Source organism: Tetrao urogallus (assembly GCF_951394365.1).
Source record: "Tetrao urogallus genome assembly, chromosome: 3".
Taxonomy (NCBI): Eukaryota; Metazoa; Chordata; class Aves; order Galliformes; family Phasianidae; genus Tetrao; species Tetrao urogallus.
This window is the reverse complement of record NC_136815.1, coordinates 89,885,362-89,907,848: the sequence shown is the minus strand read 5'-3', so window position 1 is coordinate 89,907,848 and position 22,487 is coordinate 89,885,362. Positions and strand designations below refer to the sequence as shown.

Here is a 22,487-nt window from a genome sequence, read left to right as displayed (position 1 = left end):
GAAAGTTATAGGAACAGCAGCAAATACACTGGCTCAATTAGCATGAGATGTGTCAAACAAGACTTTTTAGAAGAGTTTGCAGGAAATTTTTTTGGCAGCAAGAAAGAAAGCAGAAGTGTCATTTCCATCTTCTAGCACAGTGGCTATTAAAAGAAACTGCTTTTATAGTTGGAAAAAGAAATCACATAAAAGAAGCAAAGACATTCTGAAGGAAGTGCAAAAAAAACCCTTTCCTTTTAGAAATCTAGACTCTTGGAAATACTTCAGATGACTACCATGCTAGCTAGCAAGTAACTTAAAATACATACGTCACTCCAGAAGTAATGCTTCCTATTTATTGTCATGGAAACTACAGCAGATACAAAAGAGTACAATCATGCTATTTGAGAGAGCAAATTCTAAGCTACAGAACATTTTTTCAGCATAGTCACCATCATTAGCTGTGCAATTTTGCCATTCTTGAACAACGGCATGCATGCTGCACTGTACAATTCTGCACCAGCAGAGGTGACCCACAGTTGCTGTCAACACTGCAGAAACACACCACCCACCAGCTCCCTGTGCTCACATCCATCGTTTGGTCTCCATAAATGTTCAGCAAGTACTGATGAATGCCAATTGGTGCCCTTTTTTCTGCATGGAGGCATTCAGGGACATGCCTTTGCTTCTTACATGCCAGATGCCATGTTGTCAGACTGTCCCTCTGCTGCCACCTGCTGCATTGCCACAGATTGTAACAGAATACTTATGGAAAGGTTCAACCTGTGGTGCCACGCTGCTAACACTCACCTCTGATCTCACGGGTCAAAATAATAACATAGGAGATTACTTTCAAGACAGCCCTTACACTTTTTTCCTGAATTGTAACATAGGCACAGAAACTCATAATCTATATGCAAAATAGAAGAAAGCATTTCAGAAAATAAACTACTCTCAAAGCATAAAAAGTACCTTTTCAGATACTTGATCCTTAGAAGCATATTTTCACTATCAGTCAGGAATATCAGCTACTCTGGACTGATGCAAAAATTACCAGCAAGAAATTTTGCTAAAGGAAACATTTCACTGATGTATGCTTCTATAAAGGAAGCTTAATTTTTGCAAGAAAACAATGTTGCTAATGAATCAGATATTGCTTCTGGTTATTAGATTTCTTCTATTTAGTTATCATACTTCCCTCTTAAGAAAAAAAAAAAAAAAAAAAAAAAGCATGTTCCAAATGCACAAAGTAGTGAATCTTCTATTCCAAAACCGAGTCAGCAGAACAATTAGACTTCACAGATGTTTTACAGAAGCTGAAATTACTTGAAGGAAACACTGCAGAAACACAGGACCTGGTACCGTGATTTGACAACAACCAGAAGTTTTTAAAAAAGACACGGCACAAAGCTCCTGATAATGAACTGAGAAATCACAGGATCAACCTAGGTTTGAAGAGACCTTCAGATTATCAAGTCCAAGCATTAACCTGATCTCCTGAGTCTCATCACTGAACCACAGCTCTTGGGACCACCTCAGTGAGCGTATTACAAACGGTCTGATGCATGCTGAGTCTAAATAAGATCAGCTGCTTCATTGAAGCTTTTCATTAACTATTTCCAAAATCTTAGTAGCACCAGTAGGAAGGCAAGCACATGGCAACAATTGTATTTGCTGTTCAGGGCATCACTTCCCATTGCAGATTTCCAGAATCTAGAAACTAAACCAGGCAAAAATCTCACCATACACGTTTCACTTGGCAAGTTTTCTTAACAAGACTGTTTCACACTCCTGTCCATTCTACCAAATATATTCTTCTGACATTGCTTGCTGAAGTCAGGCACCTGTCTGCTTCAACAAACAGTGGATCAAAGCTCTAAAAGCAGTTCCTCTATTCCAGAATACCTTCTACAAGCAACAGCTCAGAATAACACAAACTGCATAAAGATCAGGAAGATTTAAGAATAAAAACTCATTTACCTCACTTTGATTTTCTAAATAAAAGTAACTTGAAGATGTGTTTTATTGCTATGCAGTTCATAATTGCAAGAGGCAGATCAAACATGACTGATATGAGCTATGTTATTTTTAAATCAGACAATATGACTGCTTGGTCTATGCAGTATCCCTTTAACATGACATTTGTGAGATAAATGCAAGCATTTCATTGACTTATCTAAGAAGCAGGGACTAAAAGAAAACAAAAATCACCCCATTTGGAATCAATATGAGAACTTTCGATGTGTCCTATGAGTCAGGGAAACTGTAATGATATTCTGTAGATTTCCAGACCAAAGCCTAGCTAATGCCAGTCTAATAATAATAATAGAAGGGCTAGATTTCTATACTAAAATGCTACAATCTCCATGTCAGTAACTACTGACAAGGTATAAGTGGAGCATTACTTACAAGAGATCTACAGTCTCTGCAGGCTGCATCTCTTGTAGGAACAAGATGAGCTACAATATGGAAGTACTGGATCATGGAAAATATTTTTCTTCATTTAAAAATATAATTTTTATTTTATATATTCTGGAGACATCAATAGCTAAAATATGAACACAAGAGCGATCACGGGAGATGTGAAATAAAAAGCCAGTTCAAGGCCTTTAAATAATTGGGAATAGTTGGTACTGGCCCCTACAACATGAACCCTTTGTTTACTTAACATGGCAAGAGGTAACGGTGCTCATAGCAACAAATAAGTTGCAACTCCAGGCTATGTAACTGAGCAGAAAAAAATGAAAATTACAGCCTTGCACCCCAAGGACACCAGTTTTCAGAACAGAAGTTTTAAGCTTTCCAGAACTTGCATAGTGCTTCATTTTTAGCCAGGAGGTAGTATTTCTGTGTAGTGGACTAAGCTCTTGGGGGTTTTAATCTTACTCTATAACAACCATTTTTACATTATCCCTCTTGCACAGTATATCATTAGCACCTACAACACCAATTGACCATGAAGACATCAATGCAAAACTTAAAACTAAAAATGTAACTAGGATGACAGAATCATGCAGTATTTCCTGACTTGTAGACACTGAGTCAGCATCTGAACTTGCACTTTGCGCATATGTTTGCTAGCATTCCATTCAGGTTCAATCTTGGATGCAACTTAACAAAATGACAGTGGTCTTCTTAAAAAGCAGAAAGGTCAAAAATAGAAAACCTACATAGGAAGCCTCTCAAAGACTTTATTCTAGCAGCAACACTACTAGATACACACACGGCTCTGCACTGTTTTGAGTGCAGAAGCGTATCCACGCTCACATACAAGCTGTCCTAAGTACAGCAGAAGTTAATTACAAATGTACTTGCTCTTTGTAAAGCAAACATGAGGAAAAGTATTAGAAAATAATCCTTAGCATGTTCTTTTCTTTTCTTTCCAGATAAATTAACAGAGATATGCCACCAAGTCTTGCTACTTCAAACGGTGTTCTAAAAACATTTGTTGTTGGATTGTCTTTCTTCTTCCAAACTCAACTCAGGAGGCAATTTATTACAATTCCAATTTAACTATATGAAATGGACTGAACTTTTATACCTTTCTTATGCCTAACAGACTTTTTTTTTTTTTAAACAATGTTCTAATGAACATTGTTTATGAATAATGAACATTAGCAATATCAATGATGAGCTAAATGGTTTGTGCAAATTTCCCCACGTAGCTCATTTTCCGAGAACCCCTGACACAGCGCAACCAAAACTTCCTGACGAGTACTGCTGTAACAAATTATGTGGTATTTTTCTGTTTCTCTCACATATCATTTGCGTGGTAGAACATAACTGAAACTCATGACTAGCTCTTATTGTGTGGAATCCAATAACTTTTACTTGGATTGTGATGCTTGCTTTGATCTGTAAGCCAATGCCTCTGATTTATCACTGGATCACAAAAATCAAAATAATATAAATCACTTAAGTCCTAACCTGAACAGTTTTTACAAGGTTTAATAAAAATGGACAAAGTGAATTCCTACTTGAAATTAATGTCCGCTTTGTATCCATAAATGATTGCTTGCTTGAAACCTATGGAATTTATTCTTAAGCCAAAGAAATCTACCCACAGACAATAGTGAGCAAAGTCTCTACATTACCCATTTTACCCACCAGTAAGGAAAGCTATTAGTTTATGCCAGCTATTCGGTTTCAATAAACAACTAGAAACAATTGTAAGTGAGCAGAAAAACTTCAGTGCACATCTAAGTCATGTTTGCATTTTTAGTGCTTGGTGGTACAGGATGACAACCCTGCAGTTCTAAATTATAACTAGCATGACCTTCCATCTTATATTGTCCTCTCTGCATTGTTTTTCTCTGTGTTCTTAGGCTTAAAAACTTGAGAGACTGCAGACTGAGAACCATTAAACAATGTAGTTAAAATAGACACTTAATTATCAAGTTTCGGTTCACCTGCAAATTGGCTGACAGTCATTAGTCAACAATCTATAGTGGGACATACAAATCATTCTTGCAAAAGAGACTAGTAGGTTTAATTTAGTTTTTAAGGGACTAAAGCATAAAATCATCTTAACCTCATTTTTATCAATTTCCCATTGAAAAACTCTCCATAATGCAGAACTAAAAAAATAGTTTCTCAAACTGTTGGGAAAAAAAACCCTCACTCAAAGTAACACTGCAGATTACACTGTCTAACATCCGATTCGAGATTATGACTACTTAAAAATTGGCACAGTTTAGCAATCTTCAGTTCTTTCAAAACAGATGAGACTCTGGTTTTCAACAGATAGTTATTACGACCATTTGGTTTAACCAATCCCAAAACACTGCAGAAACAAGCATGACAATTTCACATACTTACAAAAAAAAAGTTAGCTACAAACTAAGGTTGACAACAAAGACTACGAGGTCAAGAAACATACTGAATAATGCTGGAACACAATGAAACATCATCAACACTTCTCTTTATGTTTGACGAACTCATACCTGGGTACACTGCCTGTTAAGCTTTTTTCACTTGATGATGATGATAATGATGACGACGATGACCGAGGTCTCGGATCCGTTTTCACTCCTGTAGCCTCTGTTGCACTAATCTGAGGTTTTTCACCTTTCTCTTCTGGCTTTTTTTTTTCACTATCACTTTCATCACTGCCTTCTCCTAAGATGTCATCAACCTGCCAAAGAGCAAAGAGTCAGTGTATCCTCTAACAGGCTTTAATATAGTCAATATTACGTAATTATTAGACAGTTAAGTAAACATTAAGAGTATGCTTCCAGTTGTCTTGACTTTCTCCATGAAAATTCAAATTAAACACAAGCACACAAGTACCTTAAAGGCAACTTCTGAAACAGCTCCAGTAGCATTCTATTCAAATCAAATATATTTAGTCTGTTTAACTTGACAGATACATCTATATTCACATGCAGGATTCAGTCTTAATTATAGTAACACTGAAGCTGTAAATAAGAAGCATAATATGGAAAAAACGTTGTCTTTTATCCACAAAATGGATAGTATTCTGTAGTCACAGCATGTATTTATATGCCTAACACAAGTGCTTCTTTAAGACTCTGGCTAACAACTATGCACATACTTATCTATTTAGGAATATCTGGAAGTAACTTCAAAAAAGTGCATTTCTAAATATCTCACTATGAATGGAATTAAATGCAAAGAATCCTGCTGTAACCTATTTGTCTGCTCATGCTAATTAATAAAGGCAAGTCTATGAAAACATTTAGCCACTTCATTGAGCAGTTGTTTCCTTTTCTGAAAACTCAGCACAAGATTTCAGACTCTCTCCAAATCACATCCATTAGCTCCATCACGTCCAGAACTAGTGAAATTAACACTAAAAGCAAATCATGCTCATGATCTGATCATGAGACGCCGAGCTTCTCTTTTAGTCAGCGTGAACGCTGACTTCAGAAAAAGATGAAAACGTGAGAAAATGTGTGAGGATCCCACAGGAAAACATGGAAAGAAGCTGAGTGTACTTATCTATGGATATTATTATTTTACAGAAAGCAGTTTCTCCCTCAGCCTAAGTTGAAATATCTCTCTCGGTTCTCACTAATGCCATACCTGCTTTATCAAGACAAAAAACTCCATATATGAACATGCTCAGAAAGAGTTTACATTGGTTTGTAATGGATAATTCCAAAAGGCAAATGAAGGCTGAGAAATAAGAAGGCAAAAAAAAAAAAAAAAGCGAACTCTTGCAAATGCTCTACTGCAAATATTGCAGAATTAAATGAAATAATTTTTCATGGAAAAATCTCAAGAGACATCTTGCAAGCAAGGAGGGAGAGAAAACAGGAAATACAGAATTTTGTTAATAGCCAAAAGAAAATGCTGTTTCTTTTTCCAGCATTCAGACCCCTGACAAACAGATGGATTTGGGGGTTTATCATCTTTCCACAAGGTGTAGTCACAGCTGCTCCTACCTGACTGTTGTAATGCTGCTCAAGTTGACAACAAACTGGTTTTAAAAGTCTGTGCTATGCTTAGATAAAGTGAGTTTCAAACAAAGTAATTGGTTAGATTCTCAGATCAACAGTTGGTTTTCCATTGGTATTACAGTTTCTGGGATGAGATCAGAGGAACACACCTTTACTAAGAAGGCAACCAGTGTACTAACATCCAGCAACTGACAGTGAGAGGACAGCAGAGATGTACAGCTCTGAACAAACTACTTTCCAGCAAGACCAGTATTTAAAACTGCAGACCTTCATTACTAAAGCAGTGTTTTTCCAGAAAGATGTTTGTCACAGATGTTTCACAAACTGACATTGTATATTTATATAAAATACTTTGTACAAATGACTTAGCCAAACTAGCACTCCAGCTATTGCTATGTCTTTTTTATTTCACACTTCACAAGGATGACATTTCTTGCAAGTCAAGAACATCACTTAATCTGTAGAAGCAGTAAGTTACACTAACTTTCATGTCGTATTTCACTGAAAAGCATTTAAAAATGCACGTGTGAGCTACATAAATACAGCCAATTTTGAAAAATGACTGCTTATGAAAATAATCAGTAAGGGATGATCCTTAGAAGCCACTCAAATTAGGATGGCATCCAAACTGCACACTTAAGTAATGTAACGAAACAGCCAACTGTGCTAAAAAAAATATCAGGACAACCATTTTCATCTTTCAGAATTCTTATTCTGAAAAGAGATTGAAGCCCTTCATTCAAAGAAATCGATAGGCTAAAAAAACCCCAAACATTAATATTTAAGAGACACATATCTAGCTTCTGCTGCACTGCATTTATTTTACTGCTCTTCCAATGAACTGAATAACAGAGTCTCGATGTTTCTGGTCAGGCTAGTGTGTCTACAATTCAAACATGACCTGAAACGATTTCTTGTAGAGTATCTCAAACTGTACATACATAATTGAGATATGATAGGACAGAAGTGTTAAAAAGAAGTTATAAAATGTACATGATGTCTTTTATTATTAGTTTTTGAGTATCTTGAGTTATATTGCTAGCATCCTGCAACTCCAGCATACTCAGAAGTATCCCTAAGAATCAAACAAATTCAGTGTTCAGGGCTGCTTTGGCTTTTTTGTTTTTTTTTTTAATACAAAACATGTTTTGGGATTGGTATCTCCTTAACATCTGAGTGATCCGTATGAAGATGAATTATTTGTTACAAAATGGAAAGAATTAGCTGTTTGCACTTACACATTATTTCTGAACTACAGGACACAAACTGCACAGTGTAGTTAAGTATACTGTATGTGGTTTGTAAATTTTCAAGCAAATCTGCGTAACAGACAGAAAATGCAGATGGTGGCTTTTAATTCTATCATCATTTATTTCTAAAGCATCTGAAGCCACATTTGCAACACAGCTAGCCCTGAGACACACGCATCTTCAAAATGCTGCTGATCATCCTAGTTTTGCCAGAATGAGCACTTCTATTAGCACTTGTATTTCTCTTCAGAGCACAGAGGCAATGCTGCCAAAAGACGTTCTTCCCCTGGAGAAACAGTGAATTATGTGGAACAGTTTGGCCTGCTCTGTGGAATATGAGAAGTCTCCCTAGAGGACAGATGGCTTGTTTTCATACACCCTCATAATTCTTCATTTGATCCCATTATCTTTCCAACCCTTCCTTTACTTCCAAGATCCCATTCTGCTTTATCCCAAACTATGTTCTTTTAGCAGGACAGTGAACTTTTAATACCTATTTCACATTAAACGCAATAGAAATCAGGAGCCTATTAGGAACTTTAACGCAGTAGTAGAAATGAGAAGCAACAGAAATGAGATGGGGGAAAAGTAACATCAAATAACTGCAAATTCCAAGCAGTACTTCTGCGCCTACGAGATCAATGGTAAATGATAGCAGAGGGCTGTAAATCAAACCAGACAGAACAACAGTTCCATCTTCTAGCAGTTGGGAGTTGAACTTCTTACTGTGGTAGCACAGAGCTATGAAAACAAAACTTCTAAATACTAATACTTAAAACTTGAGCAAAATCAGGTGTTGGTTAAATAACTTCTTTCTGAATAAATTGTCTATGATGACTCCCTACTTTAATGTTGAGATGCCTTCTACTAGAATTCAGTATTAGTCTAATTTTTACATACACTTTTAAATACACTTTTTACATACACATCAGTTTGTTGCATTTTACACTTGATAAAAAAGGCTGAGTTTTACAATCTCTCTTTCAATGTATCTTTTTAATTTCTAGTGAAGACAGTAGCAAAATAGAAGCATAACAACACTGAAGGGTCAAGGAAATGAGAAGGAAGCATAAAGACAGAATTCTACTAAAATTCCAAAGGCAAAGAAAGCTCTTACAGAAAAAGAAATAATATCAGAAGCTGGCTGCAGTTATTTTTATGGTTATAGGCAAACACTTCTATTCACACAGCAAAAAAATCTGAAGCAGAATCCTTAGGGTATTTATGATAAGCTTTCAGAGTAACCAATTAGCTATGAAGTAAGAAAACCAAAGCGAGGCAGAGCTATTTTATCTCTGCCCTCAATACAGTCATATTCTAGGAAGATCCAAACCCAGCAGGACGGGTAGTTTCAAAAATCCACACATCAGAGCTATCAGAAAGACTGGTTTTGTAGGTAACTATGGAAGCTGCAAATAGCAGGACAGTTAATCACAAGCTTTGAATGGTCTGTTACTTCCTTGCAATGCTGCATCTCCATAAAACTCAGCAAAAATAAAGGAAAACAAAACCTGAGAAGACAACAAATGTGCCTGGGTGACTCACTCACTGCTCAGTAAAATTTTTTGACAATCAAAGCAGAACTCTACAATCAAGTCAGAATTAGATGAGTAGCAAAAGAATGTAAGTTTGTTCAGTAAAATAATAATAATAATAATAATACTTTCTACCACAGTTTATCTGGTCATGGAGTTAAGGCAGTAGTTTCAGAACCAATCTGCAAGGTGATTCACAGCAAGAAGTGGATCAGTTGCGAAAGACCAAACAAAACAGCACCTAAAGTGCAAATATCAAATCACAGTCGAAAACTGGGGAAAAAAAGGACTAGTTCATCAGAAAATAGGAGAGAAATTTGAAGAAAAAGAAGTTACAATTTCTGCAGGCAAGTAAAAGGACTAGATGCAGAGAAAAATGATTAGAAGAAATGACTGACTGCCCTCACTACAACTTCTACAGCATAAAAGCTGTACCTTCTGAAGAAGGAACTGGAAAAGTACTGCAATAGCAGAGATAAAAATGTATAAAGTTCTCTACAAGTTTATAAATACATGAATATACATTATAATCCACACATATAATATTCCCATATATAACATCTACATATATTATATAGATGCATATACAGAGATAATAAAAATATTCTGTATATAAATACCTCCATAAAATATTTGTATAATTTTACGTAGCACATAACTTATGATGTCTTTCACAGGGAGCTGGAGGGAAGGTGGAATCTCACTACTTAGAGTTTGGATGAATGAATAGTACAAGTAAAAAAAAAATAATGTGGTAAACACAAAAACCAGAAAAAAGGTTTATTTATAATTTTATCACAATAAATTGAGCACTGGATCAAACAATACCTCATATGAAATAATCACTTTATCAATGAAGGGATTAGGAGAGGGAAGAAAAAAATAGTGATGACAGGCTTTGAGTGCTAAAACTAAGATTAGTGTTCCAGACAGAAAACAGCACCGACCAGAAATTGCCTACCAGAAATAACAGCATAAAGGACTGGAACAAAAAGAAAGGAAACGTGTATAAAGCAGAATTCTTGACAATCAGCATACAAGGACAGTACAAGAGAATCTAAAAAAACACCAGCTCAAAAACTGTTGATTTTCAAACTGAAAGCTATAAAAAAAAAAAAAAAAATCAGCGTTGATAGTCTGGCTTTCTACACAAAGTTATTTTAAAAATGGAACTGTATTTTATTTATATTGTTTTCTTGATATAAATTATAATTGCTATAAGAACCAAGAGTAGGAATAACATATAATAGTTTTATTTCTTTCAATTATTCATTCGGTCACCTTTGTAAGCTGAGATTCAGACGTTATACTTGTCTGCAAAACAAATGAAGTCCACAACATAAAACAAAACCAGCTTCTTTGCTAGCAAATGAGAATAAAACATTTCACTGTGCCTTTCTAATACAACAGCATTAACAATAACCAAGACTCCACCCATTACTGCTGTGTTCTTCTGCAGCAGAAGTACTTGAAAAGCAATCATCTTTCTCAAATTGTGTTATGTAAAATGTATCTTATCTTTTCTAAACATCCTGTGGCACATTTGGAAAGGAGTTGCACTCAGGGATCCTCATGGGTCCCTTCCAGCTTCAGACACTGCGTGACTCCATGATATTTCTGTGAGGGAGGTGTTCCCTTTTTTCTCTATCCACAGACAGCTCTTCTGGTTTAGGGAGCAACCAGATTTCTGACTTGCATAAAAAGTCAGACCTTTACACTAGAACAGAAGTATATCTGTAATGAGTGCTTCCTGCTCGCTGTGATGTGGAATTCTGCGTATCCAATGTTACTGATCTGCAAACACAACAATTAGCAGCCTCTAGTAAAGTCTACCAGTTACAGTATGAAAAAAGCAATTGTGAGGAAAAAAGCTTTAAGCCTTGGCTCTTCACTGAGAACAGCTGCTATAATCAAATTTGAGTCTCCTGAAAAGAATCATTCCTCACTTAGAACACTAAAGGAACTTCCTTCTTATTAGTGAACAGCTTTTCAGTTCCATAAGGTTGCTCTCCACTGTACAGCTTACTTTTGCAACATCGCATTCATTTTTCATCCATTATCACCTTATCCTGTCATTAAACAAAGTACAAATGTAGTAAGATATGGTCAACTAAGATCCCTCCCTTCTCTGCAAGTTTACATGGAAGGCCACATAAAACTTCCTAGAAGAGATGGAGACCTCATGACTGAGCTACTTTGACATACTCTACGGCACTTGTATGATTTAGCAGCAAGATGTTAAACACAAAAAAGATTAGCATCACAAATTTATTCCAAATATGTTAGCTAACATTAGTTATTTTTTTTTTGTTTATAAAAAACTTCTTGATTTGTAATTTTTGTTTCACCTAATGGAATAGCTTCTTATGTATATTCTTATCAACACTTATTTGCCATTTATGAACAATTACTTGAGAATCAGGCCATTACCTTCCATACCTTTAAGAACATCTAGTAAGACTTCTAAGATGCAGTGAGAAAAGATACTATGACATGATGCATGTGCATAATTACTCTTTCCTACAACACAATGAAAGTGTGTATTAGGAGATCTGGACTTGCACTTTGAAAGAAAATATTTTGTTCTGTAAAAACATCCCTATGTCACTCCTCAGTACATGAGATTTAAGGGATAACATGCACTGCACGTCAGTCTCATTTCTTCTGGGCAATCATAGAAAATATAAGAACCATTAGCAAGTTCTTTCTTTGGCATCACAGTGTTTTCTCATTTCAAATTTCTGACGATTTCTAGTCACACACTACACACATGGGTTCAATGCTCCTTGGTCTCTTTGTGTACAGATTTTCTCCTCTGTCACAATTAACATGAGCTCATTCAGAAGGTGGTGAATCAGTAAAATAACAAACAACAAAAAAGCAGTCTTGCTTACTGATATCATATGTGATTTGATGTTTCTATTTAAATCTACCCCGCATAACGAAAATTTTAGTATTAACCTGTTTTTAATAAAGTATGTTGGAATGCTTCATGTTTGAATATCATACCTGGCAGCTCTATTATAATCAACAAGGGCAGCTCCAAAAGTAACCTATTTTATTATGCTGGCCTATAACAGCAGAGGCAGACGTTGGTGGTATAGCAGTAAAGGTTGAATCTTCCCACCAATATTCCATAACATTTTGTTTCTGTGTTGCCTCCTCCTTGGAGACTTCAATGGTGAGGCTAGACCAGAGCCCGAGCAACCTGACCAAGCTGTGGATGCCCCTGTTCATTTCAGGGGAGTTGCACCAGATGACCTTTTAAAGGTCCCTTCCAACTGTAAGGACTCTATGATTTTATGAGGGATGGTAGCAGAAGGGCAGTCTGCCAAAATAGCACATAGCTTGGAAGTGTGTATGAAACAAAGGTGTGCCACTGAATTCATCCATGCAGGAAAAATGCACCCACTGACATTCATTAATGCTTGCTGAACATTTATTGAGACGAGTGAATGCTGCCACAGTGAGACAGTGGGCGATGCATTTCAGCAGTGGTGACACGGACACACAGGACAGGCCACTTCCTGGACAGCCATGCACATCTTTATGAGCACTCTCTTGTTCACTGCTGGTGAAAATGGTGGTGACTGCTGAAAAACTGCTTTGTAGCTGAAAATATGCTCTATCAAGTAATGCTATTGTGTTCTATCAGTTGTAATTTATACACCTTCGCTTCAGAGACACTTGTCAAGAAGTTTAGGTGGTCTTGAATTCATGTTCCTTGTTCTTTCAGGTTAATATGCTTTTTGTTTAATGCTTACCAGTTGTCATCTATTGTATAACACAAAAGTACCAAATAATCTTGCATTCAAATTTCTAATATTTGTCTTGCAAAGCTACAGATACTTTAAAAGACAGACCAGTGGTCTGCAAAGTAAAAAACCACACCATCAGAAAAGTTTTATTTTGTTTTAAGCATAAATGGTTTATGTGGAAAAACTAAAAACTGAGTTTTCTTTGACTATCACCCAGAATTCTCATTATTAATAAAATCAGTATTGTTAAGACACTCCACCAACAGTGTACAAGTGACATTTAAATGCTATTAAGTGCAAGCACCAGGAAGCTTTTGCCTTGAACAACACAGTCTGACAGATGGAACAAAAATAAGTGGCAAGAGACACTAATTAAATCTCCAAAAACCATTTCCTTCTGTAGACATCATAGTATTCTCACAGAAATTAGATTAACTGGGCAGCAATACAAACTATCTATAGAACCCATATAAGCATACTGCTCTCTGTTGAACTGCAGTATACTTAAGTCCTTTACTTTGAAACACACTCTAAATCTTCCCCCTGCTCCCCAAAGAAAAGGTTTTTCTTCTCTTAGTACAATTTATAAAGGATGCAAACTCTCTGTACATCTGGTTGTGATAGGAGAAAGACCTCAAGCCCACACTCCATTGTCCAGCTGTCATACACAGTTACTTCTTACAGCATTTCACTTATATAAAATAAGTTGCTATTCTGCTTCTCTAAGTTTGCAGATATTTTTCTCTAATTGCATCCAAAGCAAGTGCTTACGCTGACAATTTAAAACAATCTGAAGATTCCTCAAACTACCACAGAACTTGAGAATATCATCCTTCCTCTTATTACAAATATGATATAACTTATTCAAACAACTTTGAATAGATTGCTTCTAGTTTTTTCTTTTTCTTTTTTTTTTTTTTTAAGCTCCGGATATGCTTTGAGAACAGACAGATAGGCTGTTGTTTAAGAGAGATAGTACAGGCACAGAGACGAAGTGATCAGAATTCCCTTTCTAAGTATAGATACTGAACCCTCTTGCAGCACTTGGAACAGATCCCACTGCAACTGAACAGAGCAGAATGGCTGGGTAGCAGCTCTACTGAAAAGGCCCTGGGTGACAGCAAACTAAACTAGGGTCAGCAGTACCTTAGCAGCAAGGAAGGATAACAACCACCTCTGTTCTTGAGCCTAGGACTTACACACAAAACAGTAAAAATAGTAACTGACACCATGACATTCTTAGCTATGAAAAACTTACAGCAGTTATTCCTTGAATTACTAACATATGACCATACTTCAAAATGCAGCCTTCTCTTTTACCTGTCTACACTTTTCTCTCCATTCCCTCCCAGTGTGTGTAGGCCTATTTAAGATGTGGGCAGAAACTAGCTGCTGAATAGTTATGTAGAAAAAGGAGGAGTGGTCCTGTCACAGACCACATTTCTTCCCGCTTTAAGTGTAAAACTCAAGAGACAGAACGAACATAATTGGTTCATGCTCTTAACAGCCTAGAACTCTTTGCCAAAACGATTTTTCTGGTATTCTAGCATTCTGTATGCCCAGTTCCCACTACTTCTCTCATAACATTGCCTTATGACTTAATAGAAATCACTATCTTTTTTCAGTCCAAATGTTTTTCTTTCTTAAAACACTACCCCTATTTGTACCATCTTTGTATTTCCTTTCCTCCAAATGTTTTCACCAAGAAAAAGGAGAAACAGTTTCTCACATAATGGATTTTCTGAACTGCTACTACACTGGAATCAGTGCACAAGAAGAAGGAGCTAAATTGGAGAAAATACTTTAGCTTTTGCTTTAGCACATATTCTCAGAGGGTTTACAGAAAATATAAGCATTTCAAAAGTAATGATCAGAACTTGAAGTATTTATACCACAGATGCAATTTTCAGTTTTTGATGTCATATTTGAGCTGTTTTTCAAACTCTCAGATAGAAAGCAAAAGACTACTGCGCTAGCTTTCCAAAAGGGAAACATTTTAAAGTCCTCTAACATTTTACTGATGACTCTCCAAGCACACTTAAGAAGTCTAATAGGAGTTCAGTTTGCTCAAAGGCTTAGGGACATAAAACTTTCTAAAACACTGTTCCAGTAAAAGTTCCCTTGATAATTCTCACAATGAACATACCAAATTAACTTAGACCACACATTCACTTGATCTATTCAGAATAAACACCTGTTCTCAGTTTAAGATTTTTTTTTTTTTTACAATCTTAATTCCAGCTTTGTATTATTCTATAAAGCAAAGTTCTTCTCCCCTTTATCTTACTTTTTAAATATCACCGAAGGTCATTCTAGAACTATTTGAAATGATTTTTTTCTTTTACTGACACTGTGCATTTTTCTGTAAAAACTCTAGTTTGAATCTTCATTGGCTCTACGCCTTGCTTTAATACTGCAAGCTTTCTTCTACTAGCACAGTATCAACCATTAAACTTCATAAAACTTTCACTCCTGATCTGACACTTGAATGTCATTTCAAATAATGTTATCAAGATCATGAATTTACACCATTTTTAGAGGGAAGCAGGGCACTGAAGTTTCACTTCACCTTCACAATTTCAGAAGTCGTATTTGCTTTTTCTTACAAAGCCAAATAAAAACACAAATTACTGGATGAAAACTGGACACTGAAAAGGAGGTTTCCTTTATCCCAAGATTCTTCTGCTCCCATCGATAACATCACTGAGGATCAAGCTGAAACTACACATTTAACAAGTAAGTATAAAGTTTAAATCTAGGTACAGATGTCCTGGCCTTGCAAGAAGACCTTCAGAAGCAAGTATGACAATCAGTTTCAGCATCCTGCAGCTAGACTGATTCTCTGGTGAACAGGTAACCTCAGTGATATTAACAGCTCATTTATTTACCTTTGAGTATCTTTTTAAGGTGGGCTACTGCCTAGCTACACCAGGCTACCCTGTCCCTTTTCGCTTTATGTCTACAGAGGCACCCATGCCAGAACAGTATATGAGACGAGACGTAGAATGTAGATAAGGATCTCTATTAAATGTACAGCCACAACTTGAATAGTGGAACGACTTTGGACAACGACTTGGAAACCTATGGTTAGGAGTGTTATCATATGCTTGTGACCAATTTAATTTAACTGATGGATCAAACCATCTGCTTTTATTGTATCTTACTGGTATTATCAGTAGATTACATTAAACATAGTTCAATTTGTGTCCCTGAGTAACCTTCCAATTTTTTCCACAATTGTTAATCTTAAAACAAAAATCCTGCAGTAGAACAAAAGAACCATGCTTTAGTAACCTTCCTGACTTAAAGCTTAGGCAAAACCTTGGAAGAAAGAGTTGATGAGCAAACCCACAAGTAATACAGTCCCTAGCAAAAATTCCACATTTTCTTTGTGTATAAAGCAGCATTATCTAAATATGAAGAGATCAGAAAATCTAGAGAAACACCTGTTGATGCCAGAAGGGTAGGAAATGGAGCAACACCAATATACTCTTATCCCAGGCAACAGAAAGAACTGGTAAAATCCAGAACTGACTACAACTGTTAAAAGTAGCAGAAGTAGATACTTCAGGGATCTCAGCCTGCTGCGAACAGGCACTAGAAGAGCACCCATCTCATAAACCTTTATAAGTAACTGGGGAAAAAGGTCATACCACATCTGCACACAATCTGCCAATATGCAATAAAAAAGCTTCATTTTACAGTTCCACAAGTCTCTTCCATCCCTCAAGCTATTAGCTAGGGCGTAGTTCTGCCAGAAGTCATAATACTTCTCTTATTCCTAAGTACTTACCAAGAGACATGCAAAACTAGACTAGTGATCTTGACTTTTATTAATAAAAATGATCTAATTTACTAACAAAAGAATACTTGTGAAAGGATTTTAAATACGATTAAAAAATGACATGAAGTTAGAAATCTTACCATATTATTAAAACAACACCTTGCAATTTGAGAGGGCACACTGCCTAAACCCTGAGTTGTTTCTTTTGATGTATCTCAATGCCAAAGGAAGTAGCCAGCAGCAAGATGCTAATGAAGTGCTGAGAGCAGCACAGTAACATTATCAATGAATCATCCCTAGTACTCGTGGATGGTAAGCTAGATATGAGCCAGAAATGTGCCCTTGCAGCCCAGAAAGCCAACTGTATCATGGGATAAATCAAGAGAAGTGTGGCCAGCTGGCCAAGGGAGGTGATCCTGTCTATCTCTATGCTGGTGAGGCCTCACCTGAAGTACTGCATTCAGATGTGGAGACCTCAGTGCAGAAAAGAATATGGACCTGCTGGAGGGCATCCAGAGGCGGGCCACAAAAATGATCCAAGAGATGGAGCACCGCCCCTGCAAGGACAGGTTGAAAGAGCTGGGGCTGTTCAGCCTAGAGAAGAGAAGGCTCCATGGCAACCTGATAGCAGCCTTTCAGTACCTGAAGAGAGGCTGTAAGAAAGGAAGGGACAGACTCTTTAACAGGGTCTTTGGTAACATGACAGTGGGAAGCAATTTCCAGCTAAAAGAGGGAAGATTAACATTGCACATAAGGAAGAAGTTTTTTTACAATAAGGATGGTGAGGCACTGGAACAGGTTGCCTAGGGACGTGTTAGGTGCCACATCCCTGAGACATTCACACACAGTCAGACTGGATCAGGCTCTGAGCAACCTGATCTAGCTGCAGACGTCCTGTCATTGCAGGGGAGTTGGACTACACCACCTTTAAAGGTCCTCTCCAACTCTAAGAATTCTATGATTCTATACTGCTTCTGAGCTCCAATCTTGGTTTTATTATGTTACAAAAAAGAATGGACATCTGTGAATAAATGTAAAGAAGTGTTAAAAAAAAAAGTGTAAAACCACCATTCTGCCCACTCTTGCTTCCACCATTTGCTTGCTCAAAGCAAGCTTTCTCTGCACAGAAGCTTCATTTTGTATCAACTTTCTGATCCTCAAAATATGTTCAAGTCCCTTCTTGACAGCACTTATTATTGTACAATTCCACCAAGAAACACAAAACAAACAAAAAAAATCCACAGACAATTATCACATCTCTCTCACAGAGTTTATACCCTCACACATTCTGTAGAGGACAGTGCCCAAACTTAACAAGCAATGGGTTTCCTAGATAACAAAGACTAAGATTAAGTGCAATCTCTCCAGTGGATATCATGTTGCTTGACACAGAGGTCAATAATTTTAACCTAAGTTTAGCATAAGCATTACCAGACATCAGCTGGTAGTAACAAACATTTGGGAAAACTATTTCTGAACTGGCTTAACTGGAAACTCAGAGAAGATGGCAAAGCCAAGACAGTTTTGAAATGGTTTCTGTTGAACTAGGCAACGTGACTGCAAACAGATTAAAGTGTGTATCTTAATCTGCACGACTAAAGCGTGAGGCTTTTAAACAAAGTAGTAAGCAACACAAGCACTGTACAAGCGCCCTGCATAGCCAGACCACTCATTCCATGAGTAATTTTGGAGATTAATAACAAAAATAAAATACTTTAAAAAAAAAATAAAACAACAACAATACAAAGCACAACAAAAGATAATCCCAGGCACTAAAACGTGGTTGGTTTTACAAGAGGCCAGTTCCATATGAAGCCAATGATTATCAGGTGGGGTTTGAGATTATAGCTGTGTTGCAGTAGGCCAGCTGTATCCAGCCTTCAATACTTCTGTGATGAAGCAAGTTTGATGCTGGAGCACTAAAATATCTGAGACAGGCAGCTGTCTGTGCTCATCACAGACAGCAGTATCATCATGCTTTCTATGAGGAGCGAGTGATAATATTGCCTACAGCTCAAACCCTGGCAAAGAAATAGTAAGTAAGCTCACATACAAAGAAACCAGAACTACGGAGATTAACAATTACATTCTCTCAAAATAAAAATTTAATACTGCTGTAGTAGACAGTTTTAGCAGCATGGCTATTCTGGTAATTATTCCTTTTGTGAGTGTATCACAGCAGGGATTTTTTTGCTGCCATCAGTTGGGGGGCTCCAGTTCATCAGCTTTTCGTAATTATGTTGAAGTTGTACTCAGAGTAAAAATATTCCTGGTAGTGCTGACCCAGTAGCTCCCTACTTGCAGGTGCTACACCATCATAGACAGAGCTGAGTGGCTGTACTCACTGCTTGCTGAAGATGGCAGCAGACAAGAGTTTAGACTCTACCAAAGTGAAAGAAAGCTATTTTGCCTCAAAGATGTACTAGAAATGAGCAACTTAAATTATGCATATTTTCAATTTAAAAGTAGGTCATCTTATGACAATCTATTGAGAACTGCGGACTAAACACTAATGGTACAAACTGTTGCTTAATGCAGATAACAGTATCTAGAAATAACCCAGTCTTTATGTCACCAAAGCGGACCTGCATTTTTATAACCCCAGAATTCCAAACTAATTACAGCTCTAGATAATTACAGCAGACCAGCACTGTGCATGTTTCTAAAGATTCTTCAAAGCACTTAGCATATATGCTGCTATACTGCATCTTTTTTTTTTTTCTTTCTGTTGAAATACAAATATTAGAGTACCTTTTGATAAAACAAAAACAGGTAGGAAAGAGTAGTCCAGGATTAGACCAAGACTTGTGCGGGCAAGTTTAAATATCATTCACAGATAACAGTGGCTAGAATTCAAGTGTAAAAACATGCTAAGATGTGCGATGAGGCTGTAAGGCTGTATACACAGAAAGCTCAGAATTATGTTAGGGACAGCTTGAAAATTGTTTTACATGGCTCAGTCAACTCGTTTTTAACTATGTCAAATTAGTGTTGACAGCCTAGATGTGTTTGATTTAGAACATGGAGGTAGATGCATATGTCAAAATGAGGTTATTGAGCTGCATTTAGAAACATTTTGCCCCATTTTCAGTGCACAAGCAGAGCTGAAGGCGGCTTATGGTTTTCTTCATTAGGGCTAAACACAGAAAGTTGCAGATATCTCACATACTATCAGTGTTGCTCAGAAAAAAAAAAAAAAAAAAAAAATCAACATATAGAAATGCTTTCTTCTTTATACAACATTCAAATACATTCTAGAGGTGGAGAATTTATAGATCTAGTTTCTAGTTCAGCTGAATTAACATTAGAATAAAGCATTTACTGCACAACAGGCATATTTTAGAAGTCAGCAAGAGAAGTTATATATGCAAAAAATACAAAGAGGTTGGATTTGATCTTATTTGCAAGATAATTTTTAGCAGAAGTGCTAGAATGGTATCACATAAAAGAAAAACGAAACATTTCTCAGTACATCATGAGAAAATCCTCTAAAATCCCAACATTACTTGCAAAAATAATAATAATAAAATAATTGTAGAAGAAAGGAATCTGAACAAACTGTTGATTACATCAGAAGAAGTATGAAGACGACAGCTGAAACACCTTTATTGGGAAATAATTACCTTGAGTGCTGTGTTCAGTTTCGGGCCCCTTGCTACAAGAAGGACACTGAGACCCTGGAGAGTGTGCAGAGAAGGGCAATGAAACTGGTGAGGGGTCTGGGGCACAAGGCTTATGAGGAGCAGCTGAGGGAGCTGGGATTGTTCAGTCTGGAGAAGAGGAGGCTCAGGGGAGACCTCACTGCACTCTGCAACTTCCTGAAGGGAGGCTGTGATGAAGAGGGGTTTGGCCTCTTCTCCCAGGCAACAAACAGGACCCGAGGAAACGGCCGCAAAGTTGTACCAGAGGATGTTTAGGTTAGACATGAGGAAGAACTTTTTCTCTCAGACAGTGGTCAGGCACTGGAATGGCTGCCCAGGGAGGTGGGGGGGTCACTGTACCCGGCAGTGCTCAAGAGGCGTCTGGATGAGGAGCTACGAGATCTGGTTTAGTGCTTGTGGTAGTAATGGTGATAGGAGGATTGAGCTAGGTGATCTTGTAGGTCCTTTCCAACCTTGTGATTCTATGATTTTATAAATCCAATTAATCACTGACTGATTGTCAATGGAATAAACGGGGAAATCCAGACACAACCCTTACTACTCTATGTTTTATCTGATTCCTGAAAGAAGGCTAACTCTGAAGTAGGCATAGATGCTTCTTTAGTTGATGTCCATTTAGTACAGCCCATAAGTAATCACTGCTGTAGCATAAATTTTAATTATCTAAGCTACCTGCTATCTGAATATAACAGAAGTGAATCAGCCTCAGTCATAATTTATCTACATTTTCTCCTAACAATGGCTCAATCAGTGAAGAATCTGAGTAATCCTATTCATTTCACGCAAGACTGTGCGTAACAGGCAACTTCTTAAGTATCATCTAGCTTTTCCTCACATATAGGTAGTTACAATTTTTTAGCTACAAAACAAATGTCATAAATTGTCATCTGAATGTGACAACAGGTTCAAGTGTTTGTTTTTCCCCCCCCCAACGGTAAATAAAAAAATCAAAATGAAAATAAGATGTGAAAGTACACAAGAAACAATGAAACCGAGCTTGAACAATGTTTTTCTAGGCAACCTGAGTAGAGAAGCAGATGAGGTAAGAAAAAAAAAGTAGTTATCTACTTGAGGCAATAATGAAACAGGTAATAACTTATCACCAAAATGGGAAGGAGGACTAAGTAAAATATAACATCAAAAGACAAAAAAGAAAAATCCATCCCCTTACTTGAATCTGCCACATTTAGGGCAAATTTGTGCCACTATGTTCTCTTAATAAACATAAAGGCTATCAGAGAACTGGTTTAATGCAAGTAGTGGGAAAACAAAGGCTCTGCAGACAAATGCTTCACACGCTGATACTTAATTTAAATTTCACTAGCTTTTTCTACACTGCATTTTCAGTGTTATTTTAATTACCCGACAGTCAGTCTCAATGCTTCTGATCAGGATGATGTACCTCCTACCTGACCACGACCAATATTGATTTTTTAAGAATAAATATGACATCTTCTGCAATTGAAGAAAAAAAATCATGATCTTATTGGAACTGCTTCCACTTTCAGTGAAAATAAGTTACTTAAAGCAAAATAAAATGTAGAAACAAATTCTGATATACAGCTTCCTTTAAATGTTTCACTTTCTCCTCCAGTGCAGTAAACTCTTTCAACTCTACACTTAGGATTCTTGCTGCTGAGCTGTTAAAAGTAGTACCGGGCAACTTTAATCAGTTTTTGCTGCTAATCAGGTAAAACACGGCTGAATAAATTGCTTAAATGTTATTTACCTCTAACATTAGAAACAAGTGAATATCAAAACCCTATGCAGGCGAAAGCAGTAAGAATACCCTCCATATTTTACAACAGCTTTAGGTTACGTTCATTACAGTACAAATTAAGGTTTCTTGGTGCATCTGTCAGCCACCTCTCAACAGCAAGTACTCGTGAACATAAATAGTAGCAGGTCACAGATTCCTAGCATCACAGCCTTACTATTTCTCTACAGAAAACTAACCACGGAGCGAGGAAAATTACGTTATTGGTTAGGTCTTACTGGTCTAAGCCAACTGTAATTAAAGTGCTTCACACTGAAAATGAGAAGTTGATTGGATGGGAAAACTAGAGATTCTCCAGCTTCCATGCTACTTTGCATGAG

At 36.9% G+C, this 22,487-nt stretch overlaps 1 protein-coding gene across 1 annotated transcript in view; it reads right to left on the bottom strand.

Moving 5' to 3' along the window:
* Positions 1–22,487, bottom strand: part of CTDP1 (CTD phosphatase subunit 1) — a gene marked incomplete at both ends in the record, with an annotated part of 99,411 nt that overhangs the window by 30,050 nt on the left and 46,874 nt on the right. The window contains one exon of the mRNA XM_079533749.1: positions 4,923–5,113. Within this exon, the coding sequence (XP_079389875.1) occupies positions 4,923–5,113 (191 nt within the window). The remainder of the gene's footprint in view (positions 1–4,922; positions 5,114–22,487) is intronic.